General features: G+C 40.3%; 1 protein-coding gene across 9 annotated transcripts in view; it reads left to right on the forward strand.

The window, feature by feature from the left end:
* Positions 1 to 22,722, forward strand: part of PHACTR1 (phosphatase and actin regulator 1) — a 690,544-nt gene that overhangs the window by 553,015 nt on the left and 114,807 nt on the right. For 7 of the 9 annotated variants that reach the window (XM_043963320.1, XM_043963327.1, XM_043963334.1 and 4 more), the window contains 2 exons: positions 9,739 to 9,906; positions 12,072 to 12,278. In XM_043963320.1, the coding sequence (XP_043819255.1) occupies positions 9,739 to 9,906; positions 12,072 to 12,278 (375 nt within the window). The remainder of the gene's footprint in view (positions 1 to 9,738; positions 9,907 to 12,071; positions 12,279 to 22,722) is intronic. The other 2 variants (XM_043963352.1, XM_043963342.1) reach the window with 1 other exon arrangement.

The following is a 22,722-nucleotide window of genomic DNA, read 5'->3' on the forward strand; positions in this document are numbered from 1 at the left end:
AACATGGTATCCTTCCAGCCTCTGCTCAAAGACCTCCAAGGAAGGGTCACCCAGCACCACTGGAGACAGAACATTCCACTTTGGGACATCTCCAACTATTAGGAAATTTTTTCCTGGCATCAAGCCTAAATTTCCCTTTTTACAACTTCCATCCATTTCCCTCTTGGAGGTTCAAAAGCACAAGTCTGGTCTTCCACACAACAGCCCTTCAGATGTGTAAAGAAAGTCATCCTTTCCCTGCTAAGTCTTTGACTTTCCCTACTAGTCATTCTGACTTTTTTCAACAGTCCTCACAGAGCATGACCTTGAGGCTTTTCCTCATCCTCATGCTGCAATTTTTTCAGTTCAATTCACCAAACATGGTTTCTGTATTATGTCCAAGACACTGTGTTTAGACGTTCATTTTATTTAAAATTTTTCCATTTTTAAATTTTATTTTATTTTTAATTTATGGAATGAAACAAGCATTTCTATAACATAGCATAATAGAAAAGATGATTGCACAGGAAACTGCAAATCTACTATGTACAACTTGTTATTCCTTTTAAAAATGTAATAAAATGATCATGTAAATTTCTCTTTTTTTTTCTCCCCTCCCCAACCCTGCCCTAGAGATTGCTACTATTAGACACATTAAAAAAAATTTAATGACACAGCCCCTGGCCTCTTCCAGCCTCAAAACTGAAGTCATCATTAGAAGGCTTGCAAACATGGGATAGTGGAAAGAGGAATGACATAAACTCAGAGGACTTGGGTTTGACTCCTGATTCTGCTCTTTGCTACCTCCGTGACCTTGGACAAGTCATTTTACTGAGCCTTAGTTTTGTCATATGAAAAATGAAGTTGAACTAGATGGTGTCTAATCATGTGATCCCTAACCCTTTCTTCTCTTTCTTCACTTTAAATCAGCCCCTTATTTCCTTGCTGATTTTGAGGCATTTGGGGCAGCTGGGGGGAAGGAGGGATTGGTCACTTAATCTCCATTTCCACTAGTCCTAACCCTGTCACTAATCCCTCACTGCTAGATACTTAGTCTCCCCACTCACAGCAATGCCAGATTGATCTTCCTAATATACCATTTTCATTAGAACCTCCCTGCTCTAGAACCTATTATCTAAATTTAATATTTAACTGCTTTTTCATCAAATCTTACTTCTTCTGTGATTCCTTCCCTGACAGCACCAATTCACTTTGATCTTTCCCTTTCCTGCCTCCTTTCACACTTCTTGTGTCTACCAAACAATAAGCATTGTGTTATATGTTATTGGATTCTCTAATCATCACTCTACTGTACAGCTCTCTCTGTATCAGTGGTGCCATGTCACCTGGATTTGGAGAGGTGGGGGCATACTGCCAGCTCCCTCCAGCCCTAAGACACTGGATGTATCACTTTAGAGCCATTCAACCCCAAATCCAGCCTGTTGGAACTTCCACTGGATCATTATCATCACCACTTCTGGCATGCCTACAAGGAATGCCGTTGTGGGAGCAAGCTACAAGGCTTGATTCATCCCTCCCCTGACTTTACCTTTTTATCATATAGCAACACGAAACCATGTCCTCATGTGATTCAAAAAGAGAGTTATAAAATATACTACAGGGGAAATATAGCATGGAGGCAGAGAGAAAGAAGGAGGAGGAATAGGTTTTTGGTTTTTATTTTTGGTTTTTTGGTTTTTGTTTTTTAGTGAGGCAATTGGGGTTAAATGACTTGCCCAGGGTCACACAGCTAGTAAGTGTTAAGTGTCTGAGGCCGGATTTGAACTCAGGTACTCCTGACTCCAGGGTCGATGCTCTATCCACTGTGCCACCTAGCCGCCCCAAGGAATAGGTTTTTAAGTGGCAAAAGTTCTTATACTTTCATTATGGTCATTGCCACCAATGGATAACCATGTTTGGGATATCCATCCATTCTTCATAGCATCATCCTGCCTAACCTTGGACCTCATCTTAGTCTGATTATTAATTCAGTTCTAATTCCCTTACCATAGCTTTTAGTGGTCAGGTCACTACATCATCACTTTGGATGGAATCTGTTTTCCTAGTCATTCATTTTGGGGCATAGGAATCCAGGGCCTAAGCATACCCTTCTTTGCTATTTCATCCCAGTCTATACTCAAGGTATGGAAAAGTAGCTACTGTTCTGCCCCAATCCCCTACTCCCATTGATAGTTACATTTCCCTTTTAGGAGGTCAGAGCTATCTCTGCCTAGGTTATAGAGTTTACCTCTCCAAAGATCTCCTTTCCCTGGGCCAGTAAGAGCAAATCTTAACTTTCTCCAGCACACCCAAAGAGCCTTCTTTGAGGGGGATCTTTGCTAGTTGGAGAAGTCCTTAGTGCTAAACTTGTCTCTTCTCCCTGTGAATTATGGATCTCATGGCTCATGGGCCTCAAAATCCCTGGACTCTGATCCATATGATTCTCACAGCCTAACTTCTTCTAGAGTAAGCTTGGTCTCTATTTCTGAATCTGTGAACTCTTAGTTGCAAGCTCATCATTCACTGGCTAAGATGAGGTAACCAATAGACCCTAGGACCAAGGATAAGAGTACTGGATTTAGAGTCTTAGTTAGAAATCCAACTCTGGGGGCAGCTAGGTGGTGCAGTGGATTCAGGAGGACCTGAGTTCAAATCCGGCCTCAGACACTTGACATGTACTAGCAGTGTGACCCTGGGCAAGTCATGTAACCCTCATTGCCCTGCAAAAAAATATCCCAACACTGGGGGTGGTGTGGTGGATAAAGTACCAGCCCCAGAGTCAGAAGGACCTGAGTTGAAATCAGTCTTCAGATAGTTACTATCTATGTGAGCTTATACAAGTAACTTAACCTTGGTTGTCTCAAAAAATATATATAGCAACTCCACTATTGACTATGTAATGGAGGTGAGTCTCAGATAAAATTAAGGAGTGTCCTAAACATGATATCCCTATAGGATATAGTACATTATTAGTTGCTGATTAAGTGAAGAAATTCCTTAGTCAGCCTGAAAGAGATTATGGGATGTTTGCCATTGGATGAAAGCAACTGATGGGACACAGGGAATTTCTAGGTATTGACTGACCTTAATCATACCCTTATGGTCTAAAAACCAAAAACAAACTAGTCTCACAAAGCTTCAACTCTCAGCTCTTCACCTTCTCCCTTGGCATCTTCCTTGGTGTAGCAAAGGGTAGAGAGGTATGGGGTTGGGGACTTCCCAACCAGAAACAGTAATGGTGACTTAGGTTAGAGGCATTTACAATGGAAAGACAACACTTGCTTGAGGCCAGAGGAGGGAATTGGAGGACATAGATGTGTGATACTTAACTCTATGCATAAAGGACAAAAAATTCCTAATCACTTAGACAACATGATGCTGGACTCTGTCCTTCTAGCAGAGGAAGGAGATTTTTGGGATAGCACTGGCTTTGAGAGTTGTCTCATAAGTCCAAGGTCAAGAGTTCCTGGATTCAAGAGTTCCAGGCACTTACTCTTGAGTTAGAGAGAGGAAAAATTGATGGATCTTGCTCTTTGGAAAAGGAAAAAGATAGTCCATGTGGTTCCTAAGCATGTTCTACTTAAAGCACAAAGCTAAATGTAAGGGTATGGAATAAAAAGCATTCACACTTTGAGGATCCAGGAATTGGTTAAGAAATCAGAGCAGGAAAAGTTTGTACAGACCCTAGGTTAAGGGTTCCTGATTATTCTAAAGGACCATTGCAGGACACTAACAGTTGGTTCAGCTATCCCAAAAGCTGGAGGTGTCATGAAGACTAAAAAGCAGTCAATAGTATACATTACAGGCAGCTAGATGCACAGTGGATAGGTTCGCCAAGCCAAGTCAAGAAGACCTGAGTTCAAATCTGATCAGTCATGTGACCCTAGCCAAGTCACTTAACCCTGTTTACCTCAGTTTCCTCATCTATAAAATGAGCTGGAGAAGGAAACGGCAAACCATTCTAGTATCTTTGCCTAGAAAACCCCAAATGGGGTCATGAAGAGTTAGACATGACTGAAATGACTGAACAACTTCAACAATAAGTTTGTATCCGAGAAGAAGATGCTATATCAGATATATCAGAGAAGTTCAGGATGAAGTCCTTAGAAGACCTGCAGCTTAGCAGCATTAGAGGCATAAGTTGCTCTTCCTTGCTCATGCCTCAGCCACACGTGTTCCCTGAATGTATGGCTCTCCCCATATGTGCCTTGGCCAGATATGCTGCTTTCATGTGCATTTCCACATTTGTGATTTCTAAGAATGTCTATTCTCACTACTGGTGCTGGGTATACTTTTGGCAAAGTGCACCCCAAGGTAGATAGGGGAGATGTTTTATTGCTGAGCTTATAATGGAATTTTAGTAAGTACCTTTGTTTTGATTTAATTGTTCCTTCTGGTTGACTGTTATTGTAAACACATTAGGAGGGGCTCATGACTTAGAGTTTTAGGAGTGTGGAACCTTGAATCTGGAATAGTCACCATCCAAGGAACCCACTGAGGGATGCCACTGGGATTGTACAACTATTTTTGTGGCCTTGGAAACATAGCGCTCTGGACCTCAGTTTTCTCATCTTTAAGATGACATGATTAAATTAGATGAATTCTGGGATCTCTTCAAGCTCAAACTTGAAAATATAGAAATGGCACCTGGGCCATTGTTTGTTGTTGTTGAGTCATTTTCAGTTGTGTCTAACTCTTTGTGACTCCATTTGGTGTTTTCTTGGCAAAGATAGTGGAGTGTTTTGCCATTTCCTTCTCCAGTTCATTTTACAGAGGAGGAAACTGAGGCAAAAGGAATTCAATAAATTGTCCAGGATCACACAGCTAGTAAGTGTCTGAGGCCAGATTTGAATTCACAAAGGGGAGTCTTCCTGACTCTAGGCCTGGCACTCTATCCACTCTATCACCTAGCTGCCCTCAGCTGGGGATAGTTATATGTATTGTGAGCTTCCAAAGAAAGGTGAAGTTCAAAGTAATACATGATCTGTGTATGTGATATAACCAAGAAGAAGAATCCTTAGTTAATCTTAATAAGTTCTGGAACCAATCATGATTGAAAAATAAATTTGGACAGTTATATTTCACTTGAACATTTGACAAGCAATCCAACAGGGTGTGTGTGTGTGTGTGTGTGTGTGTACATATTTCTGTTAGACATATATACATAGACATATACATATTGTAGTAGGTAATGGAAAGTATAATTAGCAGAGCTTGTGAGTGTTGTCGGTGCCAAAATTAAAAGCAGCTTAATGTAGGTGTATGGAATAAAGGAAGTGGCAGCTGCACCAGTCAGCCAAGTAACTAGAGTCTAAACTTAAACTAAACTGCTTTTCATGGAAATTGTTTTTACATTTTACATGTTACTGTAGTCACTGGTCCATCACCACTGATGCCTCTGACCTTCTTCCTGTAACCTTGACAACATGGCATCTCATCATTCTGTTAGAAGTGTGTAATTTAAGATTCTAAATGTGGATTCTAATGTGTTCCCCCAGTTTGGGGGAAACTGACTAAAAATCACTGATAAAACGAGTTTAGGTTTTTAAGGGTTTATTGGAAAATAGAAAGAAAAAAGATTGAGAACAGAATTCTAACAGTCTGGCATTCCTATCTTTCCTCAAATCTCCTGTGAAGTCCTCTGCCGCCACCACCATCAAGTCCGGAAGCCAAAAGGGCCCGCGCTCTCTGCGCAGGCTCCCTTTCCTCCTTCCTGTCTCCTCCCAGACCATAGGAGGCTCCTCCAGTTGATTGGCTGGTAGACTTGATAGACAGCACCCATGAGCAAGCGTCATTTCCTGACGCCAAGGAAAAGCCACAATGCCTCTGAGGCATTTTCCTCATGGTGGAGCTCTCCACAGCAAGTCTCCAGTAGGTGGCGTCATTCCAATCATTACAGAAGATAACCTCCTTGGAAGTAGGGATTGTTTCATGTATTGCCATCATATCCCCAGCACTTGACACAGTGCCTAGCTCAGAGAAGGTACTTAATAAAGGCTTATTTGGTTGATAGATTGATCATAGGACTTTCGACTCTTCTTCAGCCATCCGGCCTTCCACATCAGCCTTCTGTTGCTCAGAGCTGTGTGACCCTGGGCAAGTCACTTAACCCCATTAATAGGCCATTAATACAGTGTTAAAGTAGAAGAGTGCCCAAAATGTCCATGCACTTGTATTTTATTCCAGCCTTCAAATCTTTTGGATTCTTCTTACTAGCAGGATGCCATCCATTTTCTAGCTCATTTGTTCTGTCCTTGCCATCTGTGCCTACATCAGATTCAAGTCCAGTAGCAGATAGTTCTCAATCAACCATTACCTTCCTAATGTTTGGGATCCACTTCTGTTTCACTCTCCCTTGTGTCATCATTATTTGTGTGGGCTTTCTAAAGCTCTTGGGAGCAGCTAGATGGCAAAGTGGATAAAATACTGGGCCTGGAGTCAGAAAGACCCGAGTTCAAATCCAGCCTCAGACACTTACTAGCTGTGTGACCCTGGCATGTTACTTAACCCTGTTTGCCTCCGTTTCTGCTAACATAAACTGGAATAAGAGATGGCAAACTACTCCAGTATCTTTGCCAAGAAAATTCAAAAAGAGGAGTCACGAATGAAAATGACTAAATAACAAAGTCTCTGAGTATCTTTATTTCAACTCACACTCATACTGATGAGTCAGGTCCCCCAGAACAAAGCTATGTCTTCCCCCTCAGGGTTCTAGTGCACCCATGAGGCATCAGATTGATTCTTTCTAATGTCATTGGCTTCAGTCCACATTCCAGCGAGTTCTCCCCAATGTTGTCAATAACAGTTATCACCCTTATATCATTCATTAATATTCTATAGTGATGAGCAGCCCAGTATAATTTAATCAATCAACATCTATTAGCTTTTACAAAATTTACTAAGGAGATCTAGTAAGATTATAATTATGAACATTTGTCCCAAAACCTGGGGATATACTCTTCCAATACCATTTGATTTCCTGAGGACTCAGACTTGAAGCACTGTTAGTACAAAGTAGTACATAGAGTGCCAGGCCTGGAGTCAGGAAAACCTGAGGTCAAATCTGGCCTTAGACAATTAGTAGCTGTGTTACCCTGGGCAAGCCACTTAACCCAGTTTGTTGTAGTTCTTCATCTTATAAAATGATCTAGAGAAGGAAATATAAACCACACCAATATCTTTGCCAAAAAACACCCTGAAAGGAGGTCACAAAGAGTCAGACACAAGTGAAAAATGACTGAACAACAACAAAGCATCTGCCCCATTAAGTTCACTTCCCAATGCATGTGTTACTTCATCTTGAAAGACCTGGCATTTTGGCTGTAGAGTAAATCCACTGCTGGTCTGGGTCCCATAGGTCCCTCCTCAGAGCTGTACTATTGACAAAAAAGTCTGGACTGGGCCCTGACCCCCTGAGCTCTGGTGGCTCACTGTCCTAATCCTTAAAAGCTCATAAGGGTGCAGCCTACTGATTCTTCACCAAAACACAGAAAAGATTAGAAAGAACAGAAATAGAAGCTACAGATTAGCCCTGAGATCCTGGGCCACATACCAGTGCTTAGGTGAGGAAGCGAAGGCTTCAGGCCATAGCCCTCAACCAGAGGCTTACTCTTCACTCTAAACTAGCCTGGCAGAAAAAAGAAAATGTTTTAGCCTGTTCAGTGCCTTTTGTATGCATTCTCACATCTGTCTCAGCAGTTATTCAGAAACATTCTCCTATTCTTCATGTGGTAACCAGACCAGAAGCAATACCTGGGTGGGCTGGGAAGTTCACGTGGAGATGACCTTAGCAAAGCTCTCTGTATGTGCTCACAAGGACTAGTTTCACTGATCAGTCACCACACCCTGTCTTCCCGCATAACATTTGTGTGCATAGCTTTACTCCCATTCAGTTATAAATTTCCTTAAAGTCTGTATGAAACATCATTTCTTTTATATCCGCAGTGCCTTGCACATAGTAGATACATAAATGAATTTTTTAAATTGAATTGAAGAAAGATAATTCAAATCAGGCAAAAAGTTCTTTGCTACTGTGGCAGCTAGGTGCTAGTGTGATGAGATGGTGGACTTGAGTTCAGTAAAACTTAAATTAACGTTTTGACTCAGACATTTACCAGATATGTGAATTTGAACAAGTTTCTTAACTTCTTTTAGCCTCAGTTTTCTCATCTGTAAAATGGGGAAAATAATAGTACCTACTCACAGGTTGTTATGAGAAAAAACGTGATAATGCATGTTCAAACTTTCAAGTGCTATAATACTTAATATATACTCAATGTTTTTATAACATATTTATATAAATGTCTTCTTGTTGAGTGGTTTCAGTTGCATCTAACTCTTCATGACCCTCCTTGGGGCTGTTGTTGATTTGTTTTGGGTTCTTTTTTGCGGGGGTAAAGATAGTGGAGTGGTTTACCATTTCCCGCTCTAGCTCATTTTACAGATGAGGAAACTGAGGCAAAGAGGGTTAAGTGACTTGCCCAGGGTCACACAGCTAGTAAGTGTCTAAGGCCAGGTTTGAATTCACAAATTAAGTGTCTTCTTGACTTCGGGTCCAGCATTCTTTCAAAGTACCACCCTGCTGCCCCCTTACATAAGTATATATAAATACAAACTGTGCTGTATCTATTATGTATTTAACATATAAATATTAGCTACCATTATTATTATCAGCTACCATTTATCATTGACAGCATATCTAGTGAATGAGATTGATGGAAGAAAACAGAGCAAAAGGAAAGTGTCAATAAGGTGATGTTGATGCTGAAATTCTAACAGTGCTTTGGTTCTACAAATAAGTCATCACTCAGTCCTTCCCTCTGCCCTCCATTTCTACAGTCATAATTGCACGACTAGCTTCTAACCTAGGCCTAAGTTAGGGGCTTTTCACTTGTGTAATCATCTAACTGGAACAGCTTTCAGGGCTCTTTAAAAATTAATTTGAATTTTATGTCTGCTTGTCTAGTACTCCTCTGGGCCAGGATTAATTCGCACTGGGGGAATTTTGATGTTATAAATGACCATTGTGGAGCAGACTTTGATCTCCCCTCTGGTGTTAACTAGCTGCCTTTTATGCTGCAGGAACTTTAAACAAGATAAAGAATTGACATGTACAGTTCAGCTGATCTCTCTAGGCAGAAGGACTACATGACTGAGAGGTTCTCCTTAGGCTACTGCAGTTTTGAGTAAGATGAGAGCACTAGACAAATATTCTTTTGGGGAGGAGAATAGAGGTGAGGAGCTCTTTCTTTGAATTGATGAATACTATATGTGCTCACTGGCTGGTTGTTTGTTGGGGGGAAAAGCCATCTTCCCCCAAGTTCATGGATTCCCCAAACTGATTTTGCAACACCCCAAGATTTCTAGTCTTTTCAAAAGATACCATGGAATTAAAATTTTTAATTGAAAAACAAAAATTATTTGAAAGTAAATATTTGAAAAATATTACTTCATTGGAGCAAAAGAGAAGAGAGACTGTGAAATAACCAATCTGAATTTCCATATCTAGAAATATGCCGTTATGCCTTGATTGCTTATTTCCCAGTATAGGAAGTAGAGGGGGAGAGGGAGGAAGAATGAAAGAGAGAAAAGGACCAAACGCAATCTTTACAAGATGCATTGCGTTCTTCTGAATTCTATCTGATCTCCATAATGATTGTTTAAGAGCAATGAAGTCTACTTCCAGGCCTTCAATGTTTCCATTTTTCTACCAGCAAAACCCTCTTTTTTCAGTCTCTGAATTCTTTCCTTTATTTCCAGATGGAGAACTTTCTATATCCAGTGAAGATGGATCCCTGGAGAATGGCCAGTCCTTGAGCTCCAGTCAGCTCTCACTTCCTGCCCTATCAGAAATGGAACCAGTTCTGATGCCCAGGGATCCCTGCTCTTATGAGGTGCTCCAACCCTCAGATATCATGGATGGGACAGGTAATGTGTTCCTTGTCATGATCAGAACCAGGCTGCACAGGTGGTAAAGATTTCTCAGTAGTATGGTGTATGGGCTCTTTATCCTGACTTGCTTTGTGTTTCTATCCATATGACCGAGGATGAAGATTGGGAAATGAGACAAGCCATGATCAATCAATCAATAAATATATTGGAGCAAAAAGACCTCTATTTCTAGTTTTTGCCATGGTATTTGTTTTGATTATTTGTGTTTAATAGATTTGTAATGCCATAATGTTTGGGGGCTTGGGGGTTTTCAATTTTTAAAAATTATTCTCTTGAAGAATGGATTCTCTTTCTTGTCAACTTTAGCAGTTTTTAAAATGGGATAGTTTGTTTTCCTAGTCATTTCTACTGTTACTTTGGAACAGATGGATTCCAAGCTCCTGCTATTTATAATATGCTTCATCTACCTTCTATACTTGCCATGTTCATTGCCATTGAAATGTATCTTCATTCCCCTCCAAGTGGACTAAAAATAACTTCTTGTGGTGATTTATGTTCTTAATTTGATAATAGATAACTTGAAGAATGTCTCAGCCTTGCCTTTTAGTCTGTTTTGTTCTCACGTTGGTTGGGGTACTAACATCCCATCTCTTAAAGAGTTGTAGGAATGGTGGTGAACATCCAGAATCCACCTAAGCATCCAGATAGGTTCCTCATTCTTGCACATGAAAAAATGTTTCCTTTCAGGGGGATCAGGCCAAACAGAAGGACCTCTTAGAGTATATGGTGCTTGAGTAAAGCATCTTTTGCTATATCATGTACTGAGCTTCAAACACTTTAGGAGCGAGTATAGCAAAAGAAGAGAAAAATGTCTTTTGAAAAATGAATTTCTAATGCCTCATTTTTGACCCTGATGATTCCCTTTCTCATTCACATGACCAGAATAGATGGCAATAATATGTCTAAAGATAAGGAGATCATTTAGTATTCTCATTGAAGCATTGAACTTACCACACAAAAAAGGACCTTGATTTGAAGAGGAAAAAAAGGGGATGAGAAATCATATCCATGATTTCATGTTGTGGCTAGTGATAAAAAGCAGGAGAAATGTTGTAATGAAACTTGAATAATTCCAAAGATAACTTAATATCACTCTACAATTTCTGATCTGCAGATGGTTACTCAAGTTCTAGCCCACTGAGAAAATTGGGTATCTTTTGACTTTCCCAAGAAGATGAGGGAGCAATCAGGTGGCATGTTGGTACCCTTAAGAATCTAAGTTAGCAACTTAGTGGCTGACATTTAGTAATCACTATATGTGGTCCTCGATGAGTGTCCCTAGCTGGCTTCCATAAGCATGTGGTACAGAGCATGGCTGGTTGAGTCTCCCTTTTGTGTTCTAATTATTATAACCTGCTGTTCTAGAGCCCTGGAGAGAGGAGAAGTAGATAAGATGAGGAGAGGAGAGGAGAGGAGAGGAGAGGAGAGGAGAGGAGAGGAGAGGAGAGGAGAGGAGAGGAGAGGAGAGGAGAGGAGAGGAGAGGAGAGGAGAGGAGAGGAGAGGAGAGGAGAGGAGAGGAGAGGAGAGGAGAGGAGAGGAGAGGAGAGGAGAGGAGAGGAGAGGAGAGGAGAGGAGAAGAGAAGAGGGGAGGGGAGGAATGAGGATGAGGATGAGGATGAGGATGAGGATGAGGATTGGTCGGTAATAGTTCCACTTTGTCCTATTATCTGCCAAAAGAATCATCAGGACAAAGGGAAAGGCAGGCAGCAATAAGTGACTGTTAAGGTTTAGAAGTGTCCTCATTGTTTAGTTCATACCATCCACCAGTATGATGATGTCAGACTCCAATGCAATGCATCCAAAAACTTCTAAATATAGAGATGGAAATCTGAAAGCTTTTTTGATGGTGTTATGGAAATATTCGTTCTCTTTTCCATTCTCTTCTATATTTTCTCTCTCTCTCTTTTCTTGCTCTCCCCCCTCCTCCTTTCTCTAATTATCTTCCCTCTTCCTCTTTCTTTCAACAAAGCTTTGTTTTCCTTTTCTTGGTTTTCTAGGTATGTAAAATGAAGTTGAGTGTTCTCTTAGTTGTGCTGATAACATGTCCACAATGTGCTATGTTTCTTTGTCCTGGCTGCTGCTGATATCTGCTACCTTGCTTGTAACATTGTTGTGTGTATAATGTGGTTGTGCCCTCCAGTGTCTGAAGAAAGCCCCTCAACCAGTGAATCTGGAGCCCTCCTGTCCCAAGATCCTTCAGCTAAACCAGTCCTGCTACTTCCCCCCAAAAAAACTGCTGCTTTCCCTGGAGACCATGAGGAGACCCCAGTGAAACAGTTGCCCCTCCTCAAGCAGCCCCCTGCCCTGCCTCCTAAACCCATTGCCAGGATTGCCAACCATTTAACGGGTAAGTAAATACTTTCTCTCAAGGGCTCAGGGCCAGCCCGTCCCTTCAAGGGATGGTTCAGTCCCAAACTGAAATTTGAATGTGTCTCTCCTGGGCAATTGTTCTCCAAAAAGTAGAGGAACTCTGTGTGCATCAGTCCTGGATTTATGTATCAACATGCGTACATATACATCCCTCAGTCTCCCACAAGAAGTTGAGAAGCCCCTCCATGTTTGTACCTGTCAATGTGTGCTTTTGTATTCATGGGAAAAATCCCAAAGTGTTTTCCTTTCTGGGTTTATTCCATTTAGCTTTGGAATGCTTACAAAGATAAGACAGATTTCTTTTCCTTTTCTATTTAATAGCTGGAGTCTGGCTAGATTTCCCACCTTTCCCTTCAAATTTCACTCTGAAAGTCTAGTTTATTTTCATCTTCTGTTTTATCGCAAGAATGTCTTTCCTCCATTTTTTAAAATCCGGATAGCAATAGCATGCAATGTGATGGCTTAGTGATTATATTTGATGAAATAATAAGCTTTGAAATGTAGACCTAAATGTTTTCTACATTTTCATTTTAAAGTGCTACTTAATGAATGTGCCTATAATTATTAAAATACTCATATAGAGAAATTGACTGTGCTTCACAAATGAATAGGAAGACCACTTTATGGTCTAGGAATGGGATGTAACTGGTGGAGGTAAAAGATTTCTGAGAGTTGTTTTTGCAGTGTTGATGAGACTGCCTTATGTAAGTATAATCCCTTGTCAGTCAAAGCCAAGAACATTTTTTTTACAAATAGTATCTAAGCAACTGTTACTGTGATTTTTTTAGAAAAATTAAGCTGGAAGAGGGCGGTATTCACCTATTCTACAGATGGAATAAACTGAGATGCAAAATAATTAATTGATTTTTTTTCAATCAATAACAGCTTACTTAGAAAAGCTAGCATCATCTGCCCATCTGTCTTCCACCTTCTTGCTCAGGATGTCATTCAGAAGAGCGAAATGGCATTCCAAAAGGACAGAATTTCCTTCAAATGACTATTTTCTTCTACAACTATAATTCACTTTATACAATAGCAGTGTTCATATATGGGCCAAATTTCATTGATTGATTCATCAGGCAGATATTTAGCATCTACATAATAGTGAATGTCTAAAAGGAGATACAAGATGCAACATGGCATAGTCAGGAAGACTTAGCTTTAAGTCCTGTCTCTGATACTATTGACTGTGTGATCTTGGGTAAGTCACTTGACATCCCAGTGGCCCCCCAAGGTATCCTCTAAGATTTCGGTTCTTAACCGTCTTTTGTGTCATGGACCCCTTTGGCAGTTTGGTGAAGCTTGTGAACCTCTTCTCAGGATAATGCTTTTAAATATATAAAATATGTAGGTTTGCAAAAGAAACCAATTATATTGAAATAGTTATTTAAATACTAAAAAAAAAAAAAAAAACTTTACAGACTGCCTCCCCCCAGAATAGCGTGCATTGGTATTTCTTTGCCAAGATTTTCCCACACCAATGAAATCATCAATCTGGAATGAAAAAGATAAAAGAAAAAGGTTGCCTTGCACTGTGATAGGCACTAAAATTTTGCAGAACAGCCTCTGCCTTCTACAAGCTACATGGGGATATGACATGTAGACAAGAAATAGTTAAGTAAGAATATCAGGCAGTATTTGATGAAATCCTCAAATAAGTGATATACACAATGCATATTAGTAATTGAGAGAAGGAAAAGAATGGAATAATTATGGGAAGCATTTTAGAAGAGTTGGGCTACTACCCAGGTCTTGAAATCTGCATGGGATTTGGCTAAGCACAGGGGAGGAAAATGGACATTCTAAAAGGGAACAGCTTTGAGTTAGGAATAAACATTTCATCTTCCAAGGACAGTGGAGATATTGGCTTGACTGGTGATGAATGTATGTTGGGGAGTAATGGAAGCTAAGGTTTGGTAATTGAACACAACCAAATTTTGGAGAATCTTGAACTCCAGCCCAGATAGTTTGGACTTTGTCCTGCAATACTCCTGTATAGAGGGCCACTAGAGTTTTCCAGTCAAGGGAATATCATGATGAAAGTGATTTAGAAAGATGAAATCTGAACAATGGAGAAACTAGAAGCAGGGAGAGCAGTTAGCATGGGAAGCAGTTTTAGGGAGAGTGCCTAGAGGTAGCAGTGAGGATGAAAAAGAAGGAACTGATTCGAAATGAAAGGACCATTTCAAAGGAAAAGTCAACAGGACTTCCTGGCTGAATTATGCTCTCATTTATTGTCTTGCAAATTCATATTTTTGTTCATTGGACTTTTGTAAAAGAAGGGACATGCATTTACTCTAAGTACAAGCCCCAGAGAAATACAGTTGCCGCCAGCAACCATTCTGCTGTACACAGGTCTTCTTTGAAGTAAGAAAGGGAATAGGGATATATAAATTAGCCCCAAGTCTCCAGCCTGATTTATTCTTTCCCAGGAATAGCAAGTTGTTATTATCTATAAACTTTACCTCTACATACCAAGCTTTAATGAACCAAAACATTTAAAGAATAATAGGTTTATTCTAATGTTCTCAGCAGTCTTTAGAAATATGGTGGAAAGAAGATGGGGGGGAGGTAGAAAGAGGTATCTACATGAGGTATGTCTCATGCTAATCCTTTTGGGTTTTCACTTAATTAGACTTGCATAATCTGTGTAAGTGAGCAATCAGTCATAATGAATCAGCATCACCATGAGGCAGTGACATTAACCCTATTCTGTTTCTAATTACTCCGGAGACATCTGCAAGTTGTGAGTGAAAGAATTAATAAAGTAAGGATTCTGGAACTCTACATAGAGATTTACACCTTCTCCATGGTGTGTGTGTGTGTGTGTGTGTGTGTGTGTGTGTGTGTGTGTGTGTGTGTGTGTGTGTGTGTGTGTGTGTTTTCAATGTCTGCCATTCTAGTGACATTTTTGAAAAGGGGACAGAGGACAGATTAAGAGACACCAAGCATGACTAATGGAAAGTGACAGTGGTTAATGGTCTGGTAGCATTCTGGAGGAAATGTGTCCCGGGAATAGTTTTCATTCCAGGTATGTGACCGATCAGAGGAGGACAGAAGCGTTTCCAAGATTTGGCTCTCTTTTCCACTTGGTCATGAAAATGATGATAATGAAAATGGGGGCATTCTTTTTCTTACCAGTTCCCTCTACATTCTTCATCCAAAGAGGAAGGAATGCCTCTTTACCCTTCCTAAACTCATTGACCCTTGCTCCCCTCTTTAAGAAAAATGGAGCCTATGGTGTTAGCAGTGTAAAGACTTCCCACCACTGATACAGGTCAGCAACTCATCTGTTATTTTTGTTCTAGAGATTTGTCCTGGGGAATGGACAGGTTAATGCCCATGGTCACACATTTAGTGGATGTCAAAGTCAACACAGGAACTCAGGAACTTCCTAAAAACGAGGCTGTAACATGCACTTCTTTATCTCCCCCTTCCCTTTATTTTTGGACTCCAGACAAATATATGCAGTCTTTTAAAAAAGAAAGTGTTCTGGTAGTGCTCAGTCTTGTTAGTCTGTGAAGAGAAGGACTTTTGCTGTGTTTGGATTTTAAAGAAGATTTCTCCTGATTACAAGCCTGTAAATTTCAGGCACAACAGCTGAAAAGCAGGGACAAATCACATGGGGAACACTGGGCTGCAATTAGAAAAAAAAAAGCAGCTATGGAAGGCAACCATGATGGATTCTTATAAACAAGGGCTTTGGGTAATGTGAACCTGCCCAAGGCTGAGCTGCGCTATCTATACATGGGTGCTTAGTGTATTATCAAAACTTGGTTGATTGCTAGTTACAGTGTTAACTACGAATTTACCTGACAAATAATCTCTTTAGCCTCTGGCATTTCTAACCCCCACATTTAAGGACTGTCACCCCATTCTCATTAAACCAGAAGTGATGTTCTTTTTTATATATGCCTCTCAAGCTATGTGGTCATACTCAAGGTTACATAGTCACATCCACAAATTAGGAGTTTTTTCTTCCTTTCTCTCTGCCTCCCAATTTTTCTTCCCTTCCCTCCTTCCTTTCTTCCTTCTTTCCTTCCTTCCTTTCATTTCCTTTCCTTCTTTCCTTCCTTTTCTTCCAGTTTTCTTCTCCTTTTTTCTTCATTTCATTCCCCCCTTCTTTCTCTCAAATTTGACATCCCTTCTAATGCCAAGTTTCTGTGCTTCTCCACTCTGCCCCAGAGGACATATCTCAATTTATCTCAGCTTCTTCATTATCCACCATCCTGTACTGTAACAGAAAGAAGGAGGGTAAAAGTTAAGTCAACAAAAACTTGATTTTTTTTACCCCCTTCTTCAATAGGAGAATCAGAGGGATGGTTTTATGAGGATCCCTTCTTTACAGTAAGTTTCCTAAAATTCTTGGCATAATCTACAGTTGTCTAATAGAACATTGTCAATAAGACCAATGCCTGAACCCCAAATAAAATACACTCGCATATTCTGGTCTAATATCAAAACGTGAATCTATGAAATATATGATCTATAAATTACGATTCTGCACTTTATCACTAAACCTAAATATTAAGATACAATCTAACTTCCCCTTTGTCAAAGGATTTTATTGGATTGGGTCAAATCAGAATCTCAATGCCAGAAATTAGATCCAGATGTTGGGAACCAACTCACAGCTCAAGTCTATTGGTGCAACAAAGAGAATGGAGACACAAGAGGAAAAAAAGGTGTTTTCTGCCCAGAAGGAGGGGAGAATGAAGTCTATACTACCCAGACCAGGCAACCTTTAGGAAGAGAGGCATGCATGATGCTTCTTCCACTTAAATAACTTCAGAAGCATTTTCTGCTTACCACTCCAACTGTCAAACAGTCTCACACATCCATAGTCTCATGATCATGCTCTAACTTCTAACCAAAGGTACTTTTCAGTCAATTTCTTGTCTGCCCAGATTACATGTGAGACCATGGTTCTTATTTATGCCCCAAATTCAGCCAAACTATAGGAGCCAAGGGCCAAATGTGATTTAGAAAGATCTTTGAACCTGTCCTTCTGATCACCCTGTCTATAAAGCGCCTCCTTTCTCAAGTATATTATTCTGATAAAAAGATATAATGGTTTAAGGGATGGGATATTGACATACCTATTATGACATCACTGCAAACAACGACACTCTCAGTTGTGGATCAATAACAGCATCATCACCACATTAATTAGTAAAGGTTTGGCTGTTGGGAAAGAGTAATGGCATTCTGGATGCATGATGAATAAAAATATACAGCACTTCCTTGGGATCCAAAATACTTTGAGTCTGCTCTTTTCCCCTCAAAATGCAGAAGATAAGATGAAACCTTAGATGTATCAAAACTACATGTGTGGGGGCAGCTAAGTGGATAAAGCACCAGGAGCAGCTAGGTGGCACAGTGGATAAAGCATTGGCCTTGGAATCAGGAGGACTTGTAACCCTCATTGCCCCACCAAAAAAAAAAAAAAATTACATGTATACTTCCTCATGGCTAATCCTGAATTAAAGCCCACAGGCTTTCTTAAAAACTCTGGTCTATGTCATCAGAACCAGGAAGGATGTGAATGTACCAAGAACAAGTCATACCAAAATAGTGCCAACATCTTGCTTTTTGTAGATAGAATTGTTGTCAGTAAAAGTCATGGACATAGAGTGTGTCTTGATTTCCACTGGAAAACTGAGAAAACTTCTGTGAGAAGATGTGCTATTTGCTGAACTGAAATAAACTCAAGTAGATTAGATGGCACAGTGTGGACTGGATGATAATCCAATTGTTTAGGAAGAAGGAGAAAGGAATAAACATTTGTAGGGCACCTACTGGGTTCCAGGCACCATGATCAATAGTATCTAATTTTATCTTCACAACAATCCTGGGAGGTAAATGCTGTTATCATACATATTTTACAGTTGAAAAAATTGAGGCAATAGGGGGAGCTAGGTGGCACAGTGGATAAAGCCCCGGCCCTGGATTCAGGAAGACCTCTGAGTTCAAATCTGGCCTCAGATGCTTGACACTTACTAGCTGTGTGACCCTGGGCAAGTCACTTAACCCTCATTGCCCTGCAAGAAAGAAAGAAAGCATGAAAGAAAGAAAGAAAGATGGAAGGAAGGAAGGAAAAGAAAAGAAAAAGAAAAAAGAAAAAATGGAGGCAAATAGAAGTTAAGTGACTTGCCCAGGGTCACACAGCTAGTAAGAATCTAAGGCTCTATTTGAATTCAGGTCTTCCTGACTCCAGACAATAGACAACTGTCTATTGTAAAGAATTAATTGTTATTTGAGGTTTTTATGCTTCTTCCCGCACTGGCCTGGGGCTCCGCAAACTGCAAGGTGCTCCACCCACTGGTTGTAGCCGTTGCCATGGTGCTGGCACCTCACGTCATCACCACTCGAGGACGCCTACATGGGCCTGGCAAAATTATAATAATTGGAAGCCTAGTGAGGGCAGTCATGTGACTGTCAGAGCAGCCATCCCATTGGCTGGGGCTGTATGGGATTTTCTGGGATTGGGGGAGGAGAATTGGGCATTCTAGCTGGACACTGGGAGGCAACAGGTGTTCTTCTGTGTATTCTCAGCTGATTCCTGGGCAGTGGTATTTTTTCAGGTTGTATAATTTCCCTTTCCCCATTTTATTTCCTTTCCCTTGATCCTACTGATCCTGTTTGTGGTTTTTTTTTTTAGTTCACTCTTGTTAAAATAAATCCTATTTTGTTTTGAGGGAGGCTGCCGTTCTCCTTCCTTGCCCCAATATTGCGGCGAGCCGCTTAGCTAACACTCCCCAATTAAAAATTGGTCCCCACACTATCCACTATGCTACCTAATTACCTATAGATTTAGATTTGTGCTGGCTAAACAACCATAACAGGAAAAAGTATTGATTAATGACTTGATGAGTCTGGAGGAGGGTCTCTCCTTAAGTGCCATAGGACTCTATACTATTTCTATTAACCACTTGTAAAAAAAATAATAGAAAGCTCATTTATCAAATTTACAATTTAAAGTAAAAAGTTGAGAGAGGTTGCCACCATAAATGACATCTTAAAAATTCAAAACAATCTCAGCAAGTTGGACACTGAGATTAAACCAAAACAAAAACAAAAAACTTTAAAGGGATAAATTTAAAGCCAGGTATACAAGGGCCTTTTAAAAAATCAATTACAGGGGGCAGCTAGATGGCACAGTGGATAAAGCACTGGCCCTGGATTCAGGAGTACCTGAGTTCAAATCCAGCCTCAGACACTTGAGACTTATTAGCTGTGTGACCCTGGGCAAGTCACTTAACCCCCATTGCCCCACAAAAAAAAAAAATCAATTACAAAAGCACAAAATACATGCCTAGCAGCAGTTTATGTGGAAAAGATCTAAATATTTCATTTCATCACAAAGTTGAAATGAGACAATAGTATGATGTGATTATTGAGAAAAAACAATGAAATCTAAGATTGCAGAGTTGAAATGGAAGAAGGATTCCCTGTAGATCAGGAACATGCTTAGCTTTTTTGTGTTATAAACCCCGTTGGTAAAGCCTATGGACCCCTTCTCAGAATAATGATTTTAAATGCGTGAAATAAAACATAGGATTGCAAAAGAAAGCAATTATATTGAAATACAATTATTAAAAAATTTTAAGTTACATGACAAACCCTAGGCTAAGAACTCTTGCTACATGGTAAAGTCTTCCGCAGTACTCCTGTGTTCAGATGACTTTGTGTTGATTACATCCAGAGCCAAAACATTGTGGAACATCTTAATGAAATTCTTAATCACTCAAAAGAATCCAGCCTAATAATGCCCATAGGAAAAGCTAAGCAAATGAAGGATGCTAAGCTTCCAAACCATAATAATTTAACAGATAAACTAAAGAGCTGATCGCTCAGCCATGCACATATCTTGGACAGACTATGGATGGTCACTGAATTGGACCCAAAATTCAGGAATAGCATTGGAAGGGCTTTGGGAAATTGCTTAGTGTGTTTAATGGCCTGAAGCTTCATTCTGAAACCAAGGGCTTTTAGCATCATTATTCTTCTGGTGATTTTATATGACTGTGAGTCATGGGGTGCCAAAGTCTCTAAGGAATTAAAATTCCAGAGAACCCAAAGTGTCATGGAGACAAGAATAAGCTCTAATATCTTACCACTGAAGAACCATGAAGAAGTGGAAAAAAGGCTGTGATCAGAGAGATGGGAACCTGGAACGATAGGTGAGCTACTCATGCAGCAAGAGCAAGAGATAACTGGTATATAACTGAGTACTGTAGTGGCACCCATGTTATGTTATGAAGTGTAGAGGAGAGGACAGCTAGGTGGTGCAGTGGATAAAGCACCAGCCCTGTATTCAAGAGGACCTGAGTTCAAATCTGGCCTCAAAAACTTGACACTTACTAGCTGTGTGACCCTGGGCAAGTCACTTTAACCCTCATTTCCCTGCCCCCCCCCCAAAAAAAAGTATAGATGGGTTTTAGTTTGTACCTCTGAAAGGAGTAACCATGTTAGTGAGACCACTGACTGAATAGTCAATATATTAAAGGTAACATTCAAAGTATGGGAATGGGTAGGCCCTCTATACTCTGAGCTGGCCAGACAATATCTGGAGAGTTGTTTTTGATTAGCAATTGTATTTTACAAGGGGTATTGACAAATTGGAATGTGTGCAGGGAAGGATAGCCAGTGTTAGAGATGGGCCTGATTCCAACATCCTCTTGGTTCAGGCTTGATTTAGGAATGATATGATGCATGCATAAATGATTGAAGAGTTATCAAAATGAGGCTAAATGTAGCCTGAAGTAGAAAGGGTATGCAACAAGGATACAGTTGTGCTTAGTTTCTCTAGGCATGGCCTAGACAAGAGAGTCTCCCTATGGAAGCCTGTGACTGATCAGCAAAGCAAAGAAAGTGATTCAAGTGGTCTCCAGACATCCAAGTTAGAGAAGGCCCTGATTGCAGGTGGGTGGAACTTTTTGTGCCCATAAGTGACCAGGATTCTGCCTCTTGGGAGGCAGGGATCTGAACTAATTCCCATTGGGTGGTGATTGTGAAGGGGAGAATCTTGGTAGATATCAGTCCTATCAAGAATTTGGTGAATTTGTCCGAGGAGGCAGGGGTGGGGAAATGAGGGAAGATGATAGCCATCTTTATGTCTTTGAAGAGCTATCTTGAAGAAAAAAAGTACTTGTTCTGCACTGCTTCCGAAGACAAGTAGAACTCATTTCATTTTGACTCAGCACAGGACAGACCTAAGTTCTTTTGTTTGTTTGTTTGTTTGTTTGTTTGTTTGTTTTCAGACCTAAGTTCTAAGAACTTGAACTGTTTAACAATAGAATGAGCTGCTTTTTGAGAAAGGAAAGAGAGGATGGATGAGCAATGGTCAGGATTCTGTAGAAAACAATTTTTGCACTATGGAAAAGAGAGATTAAACAAGATAGTCTCTGAAGTTCCTTCTAGTTTTAAATTCTATGATTTTCTAGCCATGTTACTAGATGTGGAGAAACCTGGGGTGCCCCATATTTTCTAGTGCCATCTGTTTGCCCTCTTTGGGCACTTAGGTGACACAGGGATAGAGCACTGGGCCTGGAGTCAGGAAGGCTCATCTTCCTGAATTCAAATCCAGCCTCAGACACTTACTAGCTGTGTAATCCTGTGTTATCCTGGGCAAGTCACTTCACCCTGTTTGCCTCAGTTTCCTCATCTAGAAGGAGCTGGAGAAGTAAATGATAAAACACTACAGTATCTTTGCCAAGAAAACCCCAAATGGGGTCATGAAGAGTAGGACATGATTGAAAAATGACTAAACAACATTTGCCCTCTTGAAGCCTGAAAAAAACACAAACTTTATGACAAATAATTACAAATTAATTATGCATGATTTCTGTTACAAAGTGTTTTATCTTATTACCTCATTTAAGCCTCATAATGACCTCTGTGAGGAAGGTAGCACATGTATTATTGACCTTATTTGCCTTATAGAAAAAGGGCAGCTAGGTGGTGCAGTGGTTAGAGCATCTCAGACACTTCCTAGCTGTGTGACCCTGGGCAAGTCACTTAATCCCAATTGCCTTAAATATCCAGGGGCATCTCCAGTTGTCCTGATATATATCTTGCCACTGGCTCCAGGTGACTTTGGAGGAGAGAGTGAGGTTCGTGACTTTGCACAGCCCTCCCTCACTTAAAATCCAATTCAGTGTAAGTCATAAGGTATTAGGAGGTTAACCTCCCAGCTCTCTCTCTCTCTCTCTCTCTCTCTCTCTCTCTCTCTCTCTCTCTCTCTCTCTCTCTCTCTCTCTCTCTCTCTCTGTCTCTCACACAGACACAGACACACACAATACTGTTTGTTTTTCAAAAGAGAGATTGGAATGTAAGTTCTCATCCAGAGTAATACCTATGTCCCATCCAACCCAATATTCAAGTTCTAAATATAATAATAATAACTAGGATTTGTATAC

Source organism: Dromiciops gliroides, chromosome 1 (assembly GCF_019393635.1).
Source record: "Dromiciops gliroides isolate mDroGli1 chromosome 1, mDroGli1.pri, whole genome shotgun sequence".
Lineage (NCBI taxonomy): Eukaryota > Metazoa > Chordata > Mammalia > Microbiotheria > Microbiotheriidae > Dromiciops > Dromiciops gliroides.